This window comes from Poeciliopsis prolifica, unplaced genomic scaffold (genome assembly GCF_027474105.1).
Source record: "Poeciliopsis prolifica strain line A6 unplaced genomic scaffold, Auburn_PproV2 SCAFFOLD035, whole genome shotgun sequence".
In the NCBI taxonomy this organism is placed as follows: Eukaryota; Metazoa; Chordata; class Actinopteri; order Cyprinodontiformes; family Poeciliidae; genus Poeciliopsis; species Poeciliopsis prolifica.
In genome coordinates this window covers 2,161,834-2,181,255 of record NW_026562410.1, presented here as the reverse complement: position 1 = coordinate 2,181,255, position 19,422 = coordinate 2,161,834, and the positions used below count along the sequence as shown (strand labels likewise).

General features: G+C 38.9%; 1 protein-coding gene across 1 annotated transcript in view; it reads left to right on the top strand.

Annotated features, from left to right (window-relative positions):
• The window catches only part of lamc3 (laminin, gamma 3), a 115,518-nt gene extending 98,952 nt beyond the window's left edge, over positions 1-16,566 (top strand). Inside the window, exons 18-28 of the mRNA XM_055052666.1 lie at positions 1,420-1,600; positions 2,665-2,921; positions 5,738-5,814; positions 6,171-6,305; positions 9,153-9,372; positions 10,484-10,630; positions 11,600-11,702; positions 12,065-12,267; positions 12,606-12,746; positions 13,056-13,155; positions 14,675-16,566. Coding sequence (XP_054908641.1) covers positions 1,420-1,600; positions 2,665-2,921; positions 5,738-5,814; positions 6,171-6,305; positions 9,153-9,372; positions 10,484-10,630; positions 11,600-11,702; positions 12,065-12,267; positions 12,606-12,746; positions 13,056-13,155; positions 14,675-14,937 — 1,827 coding nt within the window. The 3' untranslated portion in view covers positions 14,938-16,566. The remainder of the gene's footprint in view (positions 1-1,419; positions 1,601-2,664; positions 2,922-5,737; positions 5,815-6,170; positions 6,306-9,152; positions 9,373-10,483; positions 10,631-11,599; positions 11,703-12,064; positions 12,268-12,605; positions 12,747-13,055; positions 13,156-14,674) is intronic.
• Positions 16,567-19,422: the final 2,856 nt, after the last annotated feature.

Here is a 19,422-nt window from a genome sequence, read left to right as displayed (position 1 = left end):
TGTTCTGCCTTTATTTCCTGCACTTATTCTTTTCCCCCTTGCAGAAGTGGCTGGACGTCCTCGCCGGACCAGCACCGTTCCTGTGCGAATGCATGCAGTGATTTCCACGGTGTTAGCAATTCAGTGAACATCCCAACCCTTGTCTTCTCTGAACTCTTGCAATTACTCTTCCTGTCCTCTGACATCCCATCCCCCTCCCACCGGTCACCCTCTTTGCCTCCCTATCTTGGTGCTGATTTTTTTTATTTATTTTTTTTCCCTTTGGATAAAACATAAAACGGAGAAATGGAGCAACATCATGGCCTTGCAAAATCCTTCATACCCTGTGAACTTTTTCATTTCTTGTCAAAAACCAACAAATTGTCGTATTTTAAGGGTTTGATATTAGGTAATCACAAACTATTATAAAGCTTTTAGTGATTAGAATCTTTGAATTATCAATGTTTTGAGGAGCAATGTTTCGCTGTAATATGCTAAATCAATATGCTTTGATCTACCATGTGCTGTAGTTCAGGCTGTATGTTCGAGATCGATGTCCAGCAAATATCAACCTCTGAAAGGGTTTCTTCCAAAGTTTCAGGTTTATCAATCTACTCACCAACCCAAACTCTCACTGCCCCAGGTTCAGTAAACCAGCCACACTGCCACCACCATGCTTCACCATAGTGATGGTGTACTCCATTAGACGGGCTGTCAGTTTTCAGCAAAACGTTGCTGTGGGTCAAATAGTTCGATTTTGGTCTCATCTGAGCAGAGCACCATTTTCTATGTATTTGCCCTGCATGACTTTTCACAAACATCAACCGGGACTACTTCTGAGCTTTCTTTCAACAATTTATTTTGTATTTATTGAAAATATGATCAAACCCAGAAAGTAAGAGTTATCCAGAGCCAAGAGTAAAATCTGAAGACTTTTTTTTTTTTTTAATCACCTGGCAGACACTTTGGTTACTAACTAGCAGAAAGCACAGCTGGTCTTGTGGACAACTTATGGCACATCTTCCCCCTTAAAAAGATGTGTGATCACACCAACATTTAATAAATCAGTGACTGTTTAACTGCCAGGACCAATCACGTCTCTTTCATTTCACTTTTAGACCTGATTTTTATTCTCTCAAAGTCTAATCTACTTATCTCTCGCAATGCTTTCCTCCTCTGCCTATGGCACACGAAACAGCGAGAGGATCCAGATAGGAAGACGCTTTTCCATCCCTTATCGCGTTGTTGATATTCATTTATTCATTGCTTTTGTTGAAATACTACATTTTTATGTGTTGGTGTACTAAGAATTGAAGTCACATCTCAATCTTTGCATCTGAATAAATGAATACAGCCACATTATTTTATTTATGTCTTTTTTTTTTTAACAAAAAAGCCTGCTCTCCCTCTGATTCTTTTAAAATCATAATGTTGTTACAGGCCGAACAGCTTCAGACTCGTCTTCAGGATTTGGACAAGCTCCTGGCTCACTTTGATTGCCGAGGTAGATTTGGGAAGCGCCACCACCCACTGAAGTACACCACGACGGGGCTTTATGAAGGGGAGCACCAGAGGGAAGATACTTTTCCCAACGCACTGGAGGATTTTCTGGCCTTCCAAGGTACAACACCAAGAAAACAAGAGCTAATTCCTCGCTCCTTTTGATTCCCCCACCCCTCCCTCTTCGCCCTCTTTTGTCCGTCACTTCTCGAGACACATGACAGCGTTCGGCTTGTGAAACACGACTCTAGTCTTTTCCCCTCTGTGTCTGTTGCGGCGCATCCTGCCAGGGAGATGATAACCATATGAGCACACAGGCGATTGGGGAGCGTGGCCGAGACGTTTGACGTAACGCCACCCCCGGTTTTCTGCCGCGCATCTCTTCCCCCACCGCGACGGCGTTGCACGCGAGGCACAACAAAGCGATTAAATCAGGAAGCAGGCAACAATACCCGACCTCTCCCAATTACTTTGACACAATGCTGATATATCCTCATTATCTTTCGAGGGGAACAAGGCTTACAGGCTCAGCTGCACAGGCCAAATGGAGACAAATCATAACAATATAAAACAAGGCACCATGTGACTAACTTAATCCCTATTGATATGACAGAAAGTGCATCTCTAATCCCTAGTTTATAATGATTATAGTTGCAATCCTGATAACAGTTGTTGAACAAATCCTAACACCCACACCACTTGCGCTCACATTCCAGCCATGCTCTTTAAGACACTGGGTGGCCTGATAATAATATAATGAGCATGTGGGAGCCACAGCCTCTATGTGTGAGCACAAAAACAACCCATGCTGGGACACACACGTATTTAGTTTCAATTCATAAGACAAAGATAGAATGAAGCAACAACCGACACATATTGTACTGATTGGACTCACCCCCTAATTACTTGCTTTAACAGCCAGTCAGATTATCCTCATAAACTACAAAGCGAGTGTGACAGAAGTGTTGAAATTTGGACAGACTCCCACACGCTTGTTTTTTTTTTTTTGTCTCCTCTCTGGCAGATAGGCAGAAAGGATGAGAGTCCTTGCACGAATTACCCTGGTAAATGAGAGTTTAGAGAGTAAGATAGTTGCGAGCTACAAAGAGTATGGGAAGAATAACATTCTCTGTGAAATAATCCATGAAAGGCTTAATGCGGTTTTTATTTGCTTTGTTCTTCCAGAGGCACGGGAGGCCTTCATAAAACAATTTTCCTTCCTGGAAGCTTCAGCGGGCGCACTTTCAGCTCAGCTCCACGGCATTACATTTGCTTTGAACTGCAGCATCAGCATGACGAAGGAGGAAGACGAGGACGAGGGGAAGGATAGGAGGAAGGATGAGGAAAGTACGGGAGCGTGTCGAACCTTCACCAAAATCCTGCTGATGATCAGGGCATCCAGGGATCAGCTGAAGCAGGCAACGCTGGATCTGGACAATGTGGTGGGTGACACACATGCCCAGTATCCGCAATTTGTACTGGTGACGAGACAACTGCGTCACCAGGGGTGGAGTAAATAGACATAACTATTAACCTGCTGCCTCACTCAGTGATTAATGGAAATTATCTGGGTCACTTCACCCATTTGTTGAGTCATACCCCCGCTTCCTGCTCACATGTTTTGCTAACCTACATCCATGTTGTGTTAACCATTTTACACCCATCTATTGGAAGTTATTTTTTATATACATAAACTATGGCAATAACCTGAAAAATACTCATTTTCATTTAATTAAATGTATCCGTATGCCTCATTGACATTAAGTTTTACGTCTTCTTGGCACATTTCCTTAAAACAGATCATTAGTAGATATTAGATAATTACTAATAATTTAATGTGCTGCCAAAGCAGCTGCTAAAGAAGAAATTAGATCTCCTTCGGCAGATTGCAGGTCAAAAAACATGAGCAACAAAAAGACTAAAACTGCAAAAGTATAAATTGGTGAAAAAGCAAAACGAAGAGCGGGCAAAGAGAAAACAAACTAAGAAGAAAAAAAAGAGAGGCTACCTTTTAACATTGCCAAAGATTGGAGTACCTTACTCAGGTAAAGTTGTCCTTTTTTTAGCAAAAGCTGAAAGGATGCATTGGTTTCTAAACATAAAAAAATATATACGTACAAAGTGCCAGATTTAAGTGAAAATGTCTGAAGTTCTATCGTTATTCCAAACAAAGCAGGGGCTCTTCTGTCCTATTACAGGTGTATTGGCAGTTTCTAAAGGCTGCATTGCACTCCAAAACACTTTGGATACAACTGGATCAGTTGGATCCAAAGCACGAAATTGAGCGTGGCATTGGAAAATCAATACATCAAGCTTTGTTTACTTAGAGGAAAGCAACTTCATCAATTTTTAAAACATAAAAAAAATAGAAAATGCTGGAATACAAACAGCAAAATAAAAAAAATGTCCTGTCAACAAAAGCCCGTCTGGCAGAGGTCTCAGAGGACAAGTAATAGTTTCTAAACCTCTTCTCAAAAGGGTGAAGATGGGTCTGGAATCCAAGACATGCCAGCAATTCACAGCAGGTGATTGGATAAGAGTCCTCTTAGAGAAAGACTCTTTCTTTGAGATTTATGGCAGTAAGTGAAGAGTGTGTACATATGAGGAGGCAAACAGGAAACGGAGAGCTGCAGAAAACGGAGCCCTCAGTGTAGCAAGGTGTGTAAATACTCAGCGGGGGGTTTAGGATCTTGAATGGATGCAACAGATTAACTACAGCCTGACCAAGGAGAAGTAGCTCTAAATTGTTGAAAGAAAAAAAGTTTAAATCATTGAAAGCCTCAATATATTCCAAGTCAAACTGATTAGTGGAGTTTAACGTCAGACTGGAGCTGAGCAAACACGCTGAGATTACATGTGACAAAATCTCCATCCTTTTGTGATTATGAAACCCTTCAAGTTAACAAATAATAGACCTCTGTCCCACACATCTAAATGGCAAACTACTTTCTCCAAAAGCAAAGATTTAACCGGTCTTTAATGGATTCCTAAATTAACAACTTGTTCTTTTCACATTTGGTGGCCTTTCATTGTAAGCCTGAGGCTTGCAGGAAACTTTTATGGATCCGCCTGTCCTCTTGTTTAGACTTCAGAGTGATCAGTGAGCTTTTTCTAGCCAAAGTGTAATTTCCTCCTTTCTGATCGTCTTTGTGCATGCACAGACAAACTGGACCTCTGTAGCTCTCATCACTTGCAGCAGCTGTTTCGTTGATAATCAATCGACAGGCAGTCTTCCAAAAGGAGCACAGAATTGAGCAGCGTTAATTGCAGTTCGCTCGGTTTGTGTGCATTTCTCCAAATTGGATGTCACTCGGTAAAGGACTCTGCATTCAGCTGTGTGGACATAATTTTTATCAAGACAACACTTCTGTGGATACGTACATCGTTTTTAATAACATGCGCTTACAGGCTATTTAATTAGGTACACCCTACTTGCACCGGCTTGTGTTTTATTCCCTGCATAGATCTGCCTTAGCTCTCTGTGGCACAAATTCTGCAGTGTTTTTCATCTCATCTGATTCTATACTGAAATGATAACATGTCTATGTTCCTGCAAACTTCTTGGCTGCACATCCGTGATGCAACGCTGTCATTCTACCATATCCAAATGGGGCTCTGCTTTGCGATCTCAAAATGTGTGAGATCATAAAATTTGGATAGACTTTAAAAATTGATTATTTAGTGATGAGCCCAAAGTGAGACAAGAAAATATCGTTTTACATTATTTACATCAAATTCTGGCCCACCCATTTGAATGTGAGGACTAAAACGAACATTCATTAGACCAGGCAACATTTTCCAGCCTGTTATTGTCCAATTTTGGTGAGCCTCCTGTTCTAAGTTGACAGGCGTGGCCCCTGTTATTACGTTTCTGCTGTAACTCATCTTCTTCAAGGTTCAATGTGTTGGGCTACCGAGAAGCTACACACCAAGGATGTAATAAAATATTATTTGAGGTACACTTGCCAGTCATGTCAAATCAGTTTGCAGATTCTCCTCTGACTTCTTACTAGATCTGATGTTTTTTTTTACTCCATTCTCAGTTAACCTGAAATACAATTGTATGGAAGCTGCAGTACTTCCAGAACAGGAACATTTAGTTTATGTACTTGAGGAATTAGAACAAACTTAGAATCTAGAGAAACTACTCATTACCTTAGATCAACATTATCAGAACAAGAATCCAGAGAAACCACTACTAGTTTAAAGCCGGGCCTCCCACTCACTGTGTCGCTTTCCTCACCTGTCGTTTTCACAGGTCATTTCTTTTGAAGCCATATCAGCGCCCAACAAATGGAGCATAATGGTCAATGACTCCCAGGTCCTAATGAAAAGGTGAGTCTGTTCAATGAGTTTTCAGTGGTCAATTAAAAGTGGACTGTGTTCCAATAATCTGTGGATCGCTGCTCCACTGTTTTTCCGTGCTTGTCACTCACAATCCGGTCACACCGCAGCGAGTCGATGCTCTCGGCCACTCGGAGCTCGCAGCTCTATTATATGCTTGTTCCAGAAACCTGGCCAGGAGATCCAGTGTGTGGGGTGGGAAGCATCAATGCTCAAATCTATTTCACCTCACCTCAGGCAGTCGTAATGGTCTATTATTCTATGCTGCATGCTTTTTTTTCCCCCCTTCTCTTTTCACTTTGTCCACCTTTCTTTCTTTTTTTTCTTTTTTCTTTTTTTCTTTGCAGTCACAGAGAAACGGCGGACCACATTGAGGCCATAGCCAGCAGGGCGGTGCGTGAGTCAAAGCAGGCTTTCAGCTTCCTGATGGATCTACTGCAGGACAACGCCACAGAGGAGTACACCAGGAATCTGAAAGAGCAGTGAGCAAAAACAAATTAACTCACACACACACAAGCACAAAAAGAAACACAAGCAGAAAGAATGCTAAAGTGGTCACATAACACAGTCGTTACTTATTAACCCAACAAGCCGCTCTGATGTCTGGATTTTTCGGCTTTTCCGCTGTATTTCCAATGAAGTGTACCTATCCTTGCATTATCACCCAAAGCCCTCTCTTTCACTGCAATTGTTTATTTATTTATTTATTTTTTTAAGCACGCTGGAGTTTAGGAGTAAGACATTTAGTCACAGGGGGGACAGCTTCTCTTCGCTGTAAGCCTATTGCTTTCTTGGATTTGCAGCACGCTCACTGCATCTCCTAGCATGTGATTGCTCTGAGGATTATCCCGAACACCAGACAGAATGATGCAAAAAGCCCTCCGGTGGCCATGATGAGAGCAAAGAAGCGAGGAGCTCAAAATTGATTACCCCCTCCTAACGGGAGTCAGCTTGATTCGGGAGAGTTCTGTTCATCACTGGAGCAGTGCTGCACATCACCGTGTGCGTGTGTGTGTGTGTGTGTGTGTGTGTGCGTGTGAGAGAGGCACTTTATAGCATGCAAAGTGAGCAGTTTTAGCACAGATGGGCACCATTAAATTGCTTTTCCCACACATATTTCCCCATGTGTTGATACTTTAGCAGAGGCGTTTTATTGTTTGGAAACTATCGAACCAGAAAAGAACTAAAGTGTTCAATCTGTTTCTAAAAATAGACCTTCAGATCTCTGCCTCACCGAGCCTGAATTGTGAATCATGACAGTATTAAAAATTTTTAAACCAATGAAAAACTATGTTCTTATTCATTTGCTATGAGTGAATCTAGCACTTTGCATATTGGAACGTGTTCATAATGATTCACTGTGGAGGAAGATTTATATATTTTATATTTCTTTTAAAAGTTTTAATTTTGCCTACTCACTATTCACTGAGGTTAGGATATTAAATAAGAAGATTGTCAAATAATAATAATAATAGATAAATGTTAGAGATATAAGACATACCTACTTCTTTCACTGCTTTTTGCTGCAAGGCATTTGCATCTTTCACTGTGCTTTTCAGAATCACTGAGCAAAAATCACTAAGTTAACTGGAGATGAGCAAAACACGCAACTTTTCCATTCTTATATTTTCACTTTCGATTAAAACATGAATGCAATGGTTTGAATGTGCTTTGTTTATTTTTGGAGAAACCAGTTATGAGTAGAATTACTTTATTTGTTTCAGATTGTTGTTGGTTGTGTTGCCTGAAACTGAATGATCTCTTTAACAACACCTGCTGTTTTATGAAATGCGTCTTGGAAGTAAATAGAAGAATAAAAGTTGCGGAGATAGCTTGAGATATGATAAAAGTGTAGATTTTTGGGCAGGTCGGGAAGCAACAATGAATTTGCAAAACACAGGAACAGGAACGTTTTTCTTCTGTGTTTTAAAGTTCCACAATAAAGAGTTGCACAGTGCATTTCTCACACGCTGGTTCAGCGTGCAATCAAAGTAGCATGTACAGAAATAATGTTATTATAGTATAAAATAAGATGCTCTGTTTGGCTGTTGGGAATATTTTTTCATGAGGAAATCACAAAAAACAAACCTCATTAAATAGTAAACATGAATATCAAAAGCTTGATTTTAATCCGATTGTATTTGTTACGTTTTTGCAGAAAATCACTCTGTGCATGTCCGACAAAGAAAAACAATTTTCTATGGTTGAAAAGTGTGTATGTATTTTCTCTGACAAAGCTGAGACTGCTGCAGTTTCCAGTTCCTCTTGCTAAAGCTTTACGATTTAAATTAAAGACATGTGCCACTAGGGTTAGCATGCATGTAATTACTGGATGTAATGTAGTCTATTTAAATGCTTTCTAAATGATGTTTGACCTTACTATCTTTGTTTAAAGGCTTAACACACTGCATTTGTTTTGTTTTTTTTCCTCACTAAATTCAAAGCATCCAAATAATAAGTTCATGGTGTTTCAATATAATTGCAGAGTCTGAGTTCCCTTTAAAAGGTTATGATTCATTCAGTCCACCGGTAGCTTTGCCTTATCAGGTCTGAGTAGGTGACAAAGGATGCTGCAAACTTTCGAGCTAATGATTTTATCAAACAATTACTTACTAATTGGCCTTACTAGTGTGGCTCTGTTGTATTTTTATTTAACTTGCATTATCCACTGCAAGTTGACTTTTTGCATAAAGTTTTGAATGTTGTCATGCAGCCTTTTGTTAAAAGTGGAAGTCTTTTAACTTTTCCATATTTTTTTATGGTTTGATGAAATTGAGCTGCATTGTTTTTGCTCAGATAAGTCTATAAAACTATGCAGCCATATAAAAAGCCCCAACCTATTCAGAATGTTATGAGATTCCTGCACTCTGCCAAGCATTTTCATTCATTTCTGGGGCAATGACTGCTTAGCAGCCCTGCTCTATTTGTGTACCTGCTCTTTTGAGGCAAAACAGATCAGGTATAATTACAGCTTTGAACATGATAAAAAATGACAATTTCAGCATCCCATGCACTGCGTCCAACACCTTTCATTATTTATCATGCTTTCTTTCCGCAGTGTCAAACTCACTTTTCTCCTCTTTACGAATGAATCACAAGCAGAGTTTCTTCATCATCAATATCAATAAAGGCACAGGATTTCCATGTCAAAATATTGCAATGAAAGCTCCTGAATTCTCGCAGTGAATATGAGGCACCAACAATCTTGCAGCACATCACTTAGTATTTTCCCACATCCAATAAATGCAGCACATTCTGATTCTAGCTGATTTTTAGCTTTACTGCCTTATTTGTGACTAATCTGTCCTTCCCTCCTGCTTTCATGCCAGAATTACCCGAATGCAGCAGCAGAAGGAAAACCTCACTGTGCTGCTAAATGTTACTGTAGCTGAACATCTGGCCCTGTTGGAAGAAGATGCCTCTTTAAAGCTTGCCCTGGGTAACATCACATCATCCTTACATCAGCTAACTCTGATGGATGCCAGAGCAGCTTCAGACACAAACCAAACAGAGTTCAACCAAACACATCCGGACAACTCCACTGCACAGGTCAGTCAAGACACCCTAGAATTTGTGTGTGTGATTACATGGCCACATGGGTGGAATATATAAAAGACACACAAGTCAGGCTAACTGCACTGACCTACTATTGAAATGGAAGAGCTTTCCTCTTTTTTTGTTGTTGTTGTTTTTTTGTCTTTTCAAAGTTCTCCACAGAGGCAATAGTTGGACAATTTGAATCAGCTGTGTTTGAGCAGAAATTCTTCTAAATCATTTAGATCACTGGCCAACATGCAGGACTCTGGTCATTGAGGACTAGAGCTGGACATCTGAAATCTATAACACCATCACCCCAAAATGGTGGTGGCAGTACTGTATTGTGCTTTGGTAAAAATATATAAAACTCAGAAGCCTGGCAGTTACTGATGTATTCACTTTGTAATTGAACTTTGTATGTAAATGTCTGGAAAAACAAGCAACATTTTTCCAGAAGTCAAAATATTAATGGGAAAATTCATAAAAAACATTGTGTGAAAGGTGCCATCTTTTTATATAACAACTGGGTGAATTGGTATTGGCTCATAGAGAGAATTGTAATTATGTGTAATTTTTTTGGTTAGTAAAGAATGAGCTGACGATGGCAAAAAAAAAAAAGAAATGGCAGTAAACAATAAAAATCAAATTAAGCTAGATACAAAAAGAAAATATAGCAAATATGTTTAGCATCTTGATTTATACAATGGTCAATTTTACAAAGGCTGAAACTCATTATAGTTCAGCTGCAGTAGGAGAGATGGGTGTGAACTGACACTTGACTGGTTGGAGGAGGCAGGCGACCACGAGGCAGTAATTTAAGTTTTCCACTTGATTTAACATTTGGCATGCAAAGAACACCAAGTCGGCAAAGAAGAAAAGATTTTTGGCAGAGGCTGCAGCTCAAAGGGTGCACAGCATCACAGAGGGAGGTGGCAAACCTCTTCAGCATCTCCAAGCAAACAAAATACTGTAAACTGAAACGGTCCGTTTCAGATTTTCTGTGTTATAGATTTCAAATGTAGCAATATTTGAATGGGCTAATGTAACCTCTTGAGAAAAGCGGGTTGGTTATTTTATCTCAAAATCAGCTTACACTTATCTACATTGTTTTCTTTCTATCTAGTTGAGTGAGAACATTTTAAAACAGACAGAAGAGCTGGACCAAGAAATTCAAACCAAAGAGAATCTCATCAGTAACATCAGCAAGGAGATGGAGTCAGTAAAACAGACAGTCTTGAAAAACCTTGAAGAAGTAGATGCAATAAAAATGGTAAGTTCTTTGTTCTTTTTTTCTTTTGAATTTGAAAGTTATTGACTAACCTCATAAAATATGTTGGATTCCAATATTTTGCTTGTAAGGGTGAACAAATGGACTTAGCTAGCTTGCTTGCCTGTGACTCTTAAACACACAGCACTGTTTCTCTTGCAAGAAAAACAGACACTCTATATTTTTAATTTATGAAGGGAAGTGATCTCTGAAGTATAGCAAATATATTTGCTAAATATATAGCATGCATACTTAAAACTAGTCTTAAATAAACTTACATTGTTTTATCTGGTACTGTTCAGTTTCTGAATCGTTCACTCAGAAAGTACACCAGTGCACACTCTGGAGTAAGTTTGAGAAGACTTGTGTGGGCTTCACCTTCTTCCACAGCTGCTTAGTACTTGTCCTCTAGGTTAGGTTGTCTTTCACTTTCCATTCCCAAACAGCGGGGCTCTGTGGGATGTCTATTTTTTGCTACTTAAACTCGATATCCACCTCTTTTTGCTGGTCCTTGACTCTGCACCTATCAGAAAGCAGCTCCACTTTGTCCTTGTACTGCCTGTCACTCCTCCTTTTAGTCTGACCACATGTCATCTGAAAACTTCATAATACTGCAGAGGTATAGGAGTGCTATAATATGCGCATGCCAATTAATACTACAGGCAAAAATTAGCATGTTTTTTTCTTTGTATTTTATTGCTCATTCAGCTTAGGACGTATCTCACTGCAATTCCTGCTAATTATGTGAGGATAAAAGATTTTGCTACTTTATAAACTTTTCTTTGAACAATTTTTACAATTAGCGTTTCAGCAAAGATGAAAACCTCAGCTGTCTTGCAAACAAGAGCTTAATTTGAATAGTTTTTATCAGCATGACTGGTGGGGAGATTTTGTATTTAGTTTAAGTTTTGTTTCACAATTTAATTGTTTTTTTTTTTGTTTGTTTGTTTTTTTTTTGCTCACTTTGTGCAGCTCCAAGGGAATGTTCAGGAGGCAAAAGCTTCTGCTTTGACATCAGTGGTGTTGGGCAAAGAAGTGGAGTCAGACGTCATCACCATCCATAGAGAAGTAGAAAGTAAGACTGTTCTTGAAATGTTCAAGAATTATTCATCTTAAATTAAAAAGTCAAATATCAAGCTAACAAGATGTAAAGCCTGTCCACGGCTGAGTGTATTTGCATATCACTTGGAAAGTATAATGAGGTGGAAAGCTTTTTTCTAAGTTTTACAAAGTCAATTCTCTGGCTGAAATATTAAACATGAATCAAGTGAACATTAGAGGACAGTTCTCTGATCAGACAACCTGGATGAGGTCTTGACGAAAAACAGAGTGCGCAGAAATGATCGGTCCTGAACTGGGAGACTATGACCACCTTGAATCTACACCTCATTGAGTTAAGAGCAATTTGTCTGTCCGTGTCGATTCTCACATCTCCAGACATGGTGAAAGAGTGGCCCAGCCGGCAGGCTCAGACCAAGACTGCATTAAAGAAGCAAAGACCCCAGGAAGAAAAGGTCCTTTCAGAGGTCAGGAAGAAGGTCAAGCAAATTGAGAAGATGCTAGATCCGGCAAGGGAAAACGCCAGCCTCACAAGGAACACCACAAAGGAGGCAGAGCAAATGGCACATGATGTGGCTAAGGTAGGTGCTTGTTTTGTTTTTACTGCTGACTATTTTAGACTGACATAATTTATCTGATTTAAACACTTGAACACATTTAACTTCTAAATTTGGACCTATTTGTTGTGATTTGTTTGGAGTGGAGGCTTGCCTTGTTTTGTTGGGTGGTTATTGACATTTATTTTGTTTTCAAAGTTTCCCTCAACCTGCCTGGGACTACAGATTTTATCATTTCGAATTATGAAATCTGTATAAATATAAAATTCCACCTAAGTGCCTTTTAATCAGCAGCGGTGTAGAAACATTAGGCTTTAAACTCTGAACTTGTCCTTTCAGACATGTAATGTATCTTGTTGCAGGGATCCAAAGCCATTCTGACCCAAGCCAAGCATTCCAGGACCGCAGCTTCTCACCTTAACTCACAAATAGACTCTGCTTTAAATAAGTTATCAGAACAAGAATTACGAGCAGAGAAAGCAAAATCCATGATCCCAACAGAGGTAAGTTTAAGTAAACATACAGAAAAATACAGTAAATGTCTTTTCATATCTGCCCATTTCTGTGTCATGTTAAAACTCAAGTTGAACTTTAGAAAGCATTGAGGAAGAGATGTCATATGAGATATAATTAAACTGGGTTTTAAAGCTGTCTGGACTTTTTTGTCCATTAACTCTAAATAGCTGAGCTTTTTGGCAGGAAAATGTCTTCCTCCAAATTATAGTTTAGTACCTACCTAGATATATGCATATTGATCTCCTCCTTTGTTTAAGATAAATAAAAATGTAATCATTTTGTGTTCTTCTGTCTAGCCTGAAGTGTCTCTTTCCAGCATAAAGAATGACATGGAAGCAGCTAAACTCCAGTTGGAGGCATATTCTGTTACGCTAAGTGAACTAATCAGCAAAATAGGTAAGTCGGTCACATCAACAGTGTCACAAGAAAAAACTAATATATGATTATCTTTTTCTAATACACTATATTAGTTTTACATTAGATAAAAAAGGAGATTTTCCAAAAGGTTCTTCATATTCACCCAAGTGCCTTAGGCACTAATACAGTGATTTTTAAGTTTAGGAGGAAATGTTAAGAAGTCTCCCATGTTCAATGTTGTGTACCAAGTATCTTTGTTATTTTCACTCACAAATGCTGGCCTTAACTGAGGCCTTCAATCCTTTAAATGTCTAGGACTTTTATGCCAAAAAAAAAAGACCTAAAGTGTATCAACACTACAAGTTGTTGATGTACTTTTGGTGTAATGATAGTTTCTGGCCAAGCATGGGAAGCCTCACCACTGTTCCATATTTTATCCATTTGTGGATATCAGGCCCTCGCCGAGGTTTGCTGGAGTCCCAAAGCCTAAAAGCCAATGCATACTGAACAAGAGCTGAGAAGTTGGTTCTTTTCCTCGAAGCTGCAAGAAAAACAGATACATTCTTGCTGGCAACGACATTACATACTTAAAAATAACAAGATGTCTTGATATGTCTATCCCATCGCAGCACAGCTACTTTATATTTAAGGATTCAGCAGTGAATATTGTCAAGAACAACCTGCAGCATCCACCAAACCAGAGATGCAAGAAGAGAATGGCATCATTGAGTTCTTTCAGTCCCTGGAAAGAGGAATCATTTATCTGTTCTTGCAGAAAAGGCATTTCTCTTTAAAAGTATCTCAGTTTCCAGACTGAACGGTGCCACTGACTTCGCCTCTTGTGTATTCTTGAATTATTGAGCTGATGCTGTTTTGGGGCCCTTTAGCCTACTTCATGTTGTCAGACAGGTTCTATTGAGGTGATTTCTTGATTCTGCAGTTCTGGCTGTAATCAAGCCTTTTACTACAAAAGTGAAATTAACCCAAAGATCTGGGGTTAACCGAGTGAACTTATGATTTGAGTGTGGTGCTTTTATGTACACTTCCAGTTTGGTTTTGATCAATTTATTTTAAAATAAAGCATCAATAACAACATATCATTCCTTTACATTACTTTGTTTCCTTTAATGTTTTTATATTTCTACTTTATCTGCTGTGAGTGCGTCGTATTCCTTGTTTAGGTATTTTATATCGGTCAAAAAAGCTGCTTCTGACTCTAAGTTGTTGTTTTTTTTAAGATTTGTTTTATAATCTGAAACATATAGTTGTATTAAAAAGGCTAACACAGAAGAAATCTGTAAATTGCCAATACTTTTTCCACAGCAGTGCATGTGCCAAGTTGTAGAATTAGCTGAAAAGCCCAGGATTTGGCACTTTCTCGTCAGCATGTTGACATGCCTAGGAGGATAATGACCAAAATCACTGTAATTAGGTCATCATGCAGACTCGCACACTGTTTGAATCTTTAATGAGTCCATCAGTGAACAAAGTAAAAAGAAAAATCCTCCTCTGATTTCTACGTTTTCCGTCTCCTCATCTCCTGTGTGTTTTTCGTCAGACGGGAGTGTGCCTCTGGAGCGCTTTCATCGAATCCTAAACGAAACAGAGCGCCGTCTGAGCATGCTGCGTGGGAGTGTGGAGAGCCCGGCGCTGGGCTCCAAGATCCAGAAGCTACACTCTGCTGCTAAAGAACAGCAGAGCCGCCTGTCCCTCATCGAGCAGGACATCCAGGAGATAAGGGAGGAGAGAGAGAGTCTCAGGGACATTGCCTCCAACCTGCCTGAGTCCTGCCCCCAGGGCCTGGGAGAAGGTAAAGCCTAGAAATGGGAGATGATTAGGACTGCAGCGTCAAAACAGCAACCAAACATCAGAAAAGTCTGGAACAATGTTTTAATAAAAGGAGCTGGAGTCTTTATTTCTTTTTTTCTTCTTCTTCTTTTTTTTTTCATTCAGCTTCAAAACAAACCGATATCTTCACAGATTTCCCTTTTTTTTTTTTTGCCCTAAGCTACAATTCATTTTCCCATCATTGAGCGAAGACATACACAGTTTAGCCAAATGCCTCTCCTCTGTCTCCAGTGATTCATACCTGATCCCCCTCCTTCATCTTGATGTTTTTTCTTTCTCACTCTCTCCCTTCAATTTTCCAATCTCTTCTTTTTTTTTCTTCTTTTTTTTTTCCGCCAACATTATCAGAATCTCAATTTCCCTGCAAACAGCATTAACCAGCTGGCCCCGAGAACACCCACAAGTTTTGGAATACTGCTGACTTTCCTTTGCGGGGGTAAAAAGGTGTGTCTGAGAGCTCCTTCAGACTGACACATTCATTTACACTTCAGCTCTCCTTTCATCTCCGCGCCTTAATTAACAATTAGTCATCTTGGCCTCGGGGTATTCAGGTCAGGCTTCATCAACACGCAGCCTGGCTTTTTGGGATTCTCATGGTGCCTGCCTGCCTGTTTTTGTTTTCCTCTTTTACTGAGTCACTACCAAGTTGTCAAGTTGCGTTGGGTCCTGGGGGGTCAAGGATGGTGAGTATGGACAGCTCCCTGTGACCAAGCTGTTGGAGCATCTCTTCAAAACTTTCCTGAAGTGACACGGCTAATGAACAGACATGGGCCAGTCTCACGATACTTATAGAAAAAAAAAAGATAAAATTGCACACCATGATCTAATGATAATCTTGGAAGATGTGCCCTGCTGACAAGACGAGACAATGCCCAAAATTGAGTTCACAAGTAATAGATGCACATAAACTCTGAGCATAATTACATCCATATTTGTCTTTTTCACCTATGAAAGATTGAGAGTTATTGGTCTAAATGCAAAGGGAAATCATTTAAAGAGCTCAATTTTGGGTTTTAGCTACTGTAAGAATCATATTTTTAATTGAAAAGTTACTTTAAATAATTACCACAGAGTAAATGTGGATCATTGGTAGCTAAACTACTTCCTTGCTTATTTCAAAATAAGAATATTGAACATAATCCATCAAGATGTCACACTGACCACACGCATCTCTAAGTCTGGGGCTCATGTAAAAGGATTAAACTTTACATGCCAGATATAGGCATATGCTTACAATTTTTCAACTGGATAATACATTCATATAATTTTGATACTGGTAACAAGCCCATGCCTGTTCATCAATTGATTATCTCCAAGACTCACATTTATTTATGAAGGGTTGGTGTGATATGCTCTCAATAGGATATGTATGAAGTTTTTAAATAATCAGAAGTATATTTTCAGCATTTTAGGCCTACCAATAGAAAGAAAATCCACTATAAAACATACTTGAAATGCTACTTCAGCACAATGTATCTATTGTTAATGGACTAAAGAGTACACTGTGTGATATCATGAGACGGGATGATTTTAGCAGAAGGAATGTGTAAAATGGCACATCCCACATAGCAAAAAAACTTAATAAATTTTGTCTGAAAACAATTTCATGCAGAGTTTTTTGTTTGTTGGTATATTAGCTTAATTACATCTTCAGATGAAAAACAAACTGTGGAGTCTAACCTATGAAATGTTGTGCTTGTTGGACTGTGAAGGCTCCCCAGCTCTGCTGCAGACGGACAATGAGACAATGCTAACTCCCGGTTACTGCTCCCGGATCCTTTTAATAAATGTGCTCTGCAGTGAACGGGAACAGCTCGGTCATGGTTGGGGGTTCACATCGCTGGAATCAGAGCTGTCTGAAGGTCAAAGCTCTGTAATAATACATCCAGCAGCCTTCAAATTATTTTGCAGTTCCGGTTAAGTTGTGTGAAAACCCTTCAGATAAGCGACTCTTTTATTCCTGTAGCATTATTTTAAAATAAAATGTAAAGAATTGCTGCTGTTTAAAAACAGTAAGATGACATTTCCCACCCTTTTCTTGCCCTTTATTTTTATTTTTTTATGTTATCAATATAAACTTTAATCCTCTTCTGTCCCAGTTCCAATTGTTTTTGAACTTTTCAATTATTGTTCTGACTGCAGTTATGGACAAGTTTACATCAATAGCTATTTTCTCTCAAATATGAGCACATGAAATCTAACACAAAGGCATCTTTAAGAGGAAAGCTAATAAGTGTGTACACCTCTGTAATCCACCTCTTTGGGTCTGGGTCTAGAATCTGAGCCACTGGCTTTACAAAGTTTCACAATAATTGTAGAGAAGACTAAAAAAGAGAAGACATGAAAGAGCATGTTATTTCCACCAGAACTAATGAGACTCGAAGTAGTATTCCCGGTCATCTGATGTGAAGTTTCTGTTTGATAAGAGGTGCATGTGAACATATGAGCCTTCTGATAGTTTTCCTTTGAAGTGGAAAGTCAGAATAAAGGTCATGCCATTTTTAACAGCTGAACAAATAACTATTGTGTTTAATATTTAGACACATTTATCCACTCTGGGGGTTTTTTCTGTATGCGTCATCTACGCACTGGTATTTCATTCATTCTTCTGGAAGGCTTGTATTTATTCGGTTAAATCCCAAATTACACATAAGCATTCCAGATTTGGGTTTGAAATGATCTTTTAATTTGACTAAAACTGGAAGAAGTGGGACTGGCCCCACAAGAGACCTGACTCGAAATTGAGAGAAAATCTTGGGAAGGAGCAGAAGACCAGGATGAGAGTTTCTAAGATTTTGAAGCCAACCACCAAAACTAAATTACCAAAAACACCTGTGAAAGCATGCTCCAACCTAACCAGCAATTGTAAGAAAGCCTTGATTGCTGTAAAGCAATTCCATGTTTTTCCCCACTATTTACTGAAAAGTCAATTATTTTTAACATGTCAAAAGAGTAACAGTGACAGGGAAACATGCATTTATTTTAGCTCAGGGAAACAGTGAGACAGTCGGGTCCTGTTGTTGTTAAATTGTAGACCTGCTCACATTTTTAGTCAATATAGCTCAATATTTATTGCAATTTTCATACAATTACAGAATTGTTTAGTACATTTTCTGATCATTTATTCCCATTTGCCAACCCATCGGGCTGATATCCCCTTCTTTAAATAATACTAAAAAATGGTTGATTTGCATGAACTTGCATTATTTTTTACTATTTACACCAACGTGCATTTATCGAAGCCTTTAAAAGTCGCCATGTGTGTCACAGAGAATCAGAGATTTCAGAGTTTGCTATTGTTCCACGAAGATTCAAGAAGTGAGACGGGAGCATCAGAAGAAGTTTCTCTTCACTCTGATCCCACTTTTTTTTTTTTTCTTTTTCCTCAGCTACTGAGTTTTCCAAAGCTTCTTCACATGTAATGCATCTTCAAATGTTCCTCCTCAGGCAAAAGACGGTTAAAGCTTTACCCGCAGTTTGTGTCAGCTTTGGAGTTCAGTATATAGCTATAGCTGTTGGTGGTAAACCCTGCACAAGCTGTCTTGTACATTTTTTTGGCTTATGTCTATACAATGAAAGCTGTATATTCAGTCATCTGGCGGGGAAAAAAATGCATTAATGTTTTCAAGCGAGCAAACCTATAGGGCAAAAATGAATCTCCTTTGGAAATTTTGATCAGAGTCAGAGTGCTGCCTAATGTGGTAACTGGGTCCCTGTGCTCGTGAAGTCAGGAGCCAAACAGAAACTGGTTCTTTTCAGAGGAGGATTTAATAATTCCTGACATAAACTTCATCTACATTTATATTGGTCTTTACGTTATGGTCTGTGGTGCCAGGCACAATCTTAACTCTGTCATGCATGAATTATAATAAACTTAGAATCTTTTCAGGGTGAAGTGTTTTCAATTATCTTTAGGTATAAAATATAAAATAGTTTCCTTTTCATCCTTTTTTTTGTTTGTTTTTTGTTTTAAACTTGCAATTCAGGTAAATAGCCTGTAACTAGACTGAAAAATAAGGATGGATGAGACTAATACTACCACACCAAGTGAAACCTACATAAAAATGGGTTATATAATATGGCCACATAATAGACCATTTTATAATTTCATAAATTTTCCACTGCTTCAGATCCCTCCTCTCGAACTGAGAATTTAAATAACAATCAGGCCTGCAATTTCAGTGACCAACAGCAAATATATCGTTCACACGGATCTGATGGCAAAGTGTGGCCCACATACTTTTTTCCTCTCTCACTAAATAAAATCATTATTTGACTTGTATTCTGTATTTACTTTGAAACATAGCTATACTCTATACTACACTCCCTCACATAGACAAGAAAGACATAGACTCCAAATATCTGCAAATGCTGAGGCTTGTTGTTACGCATCCAAGCCTGAGCTTAAATCCTGAGCATCAGAGATACTTTCTGACACGCCCCCTAGTTTGCCACTCA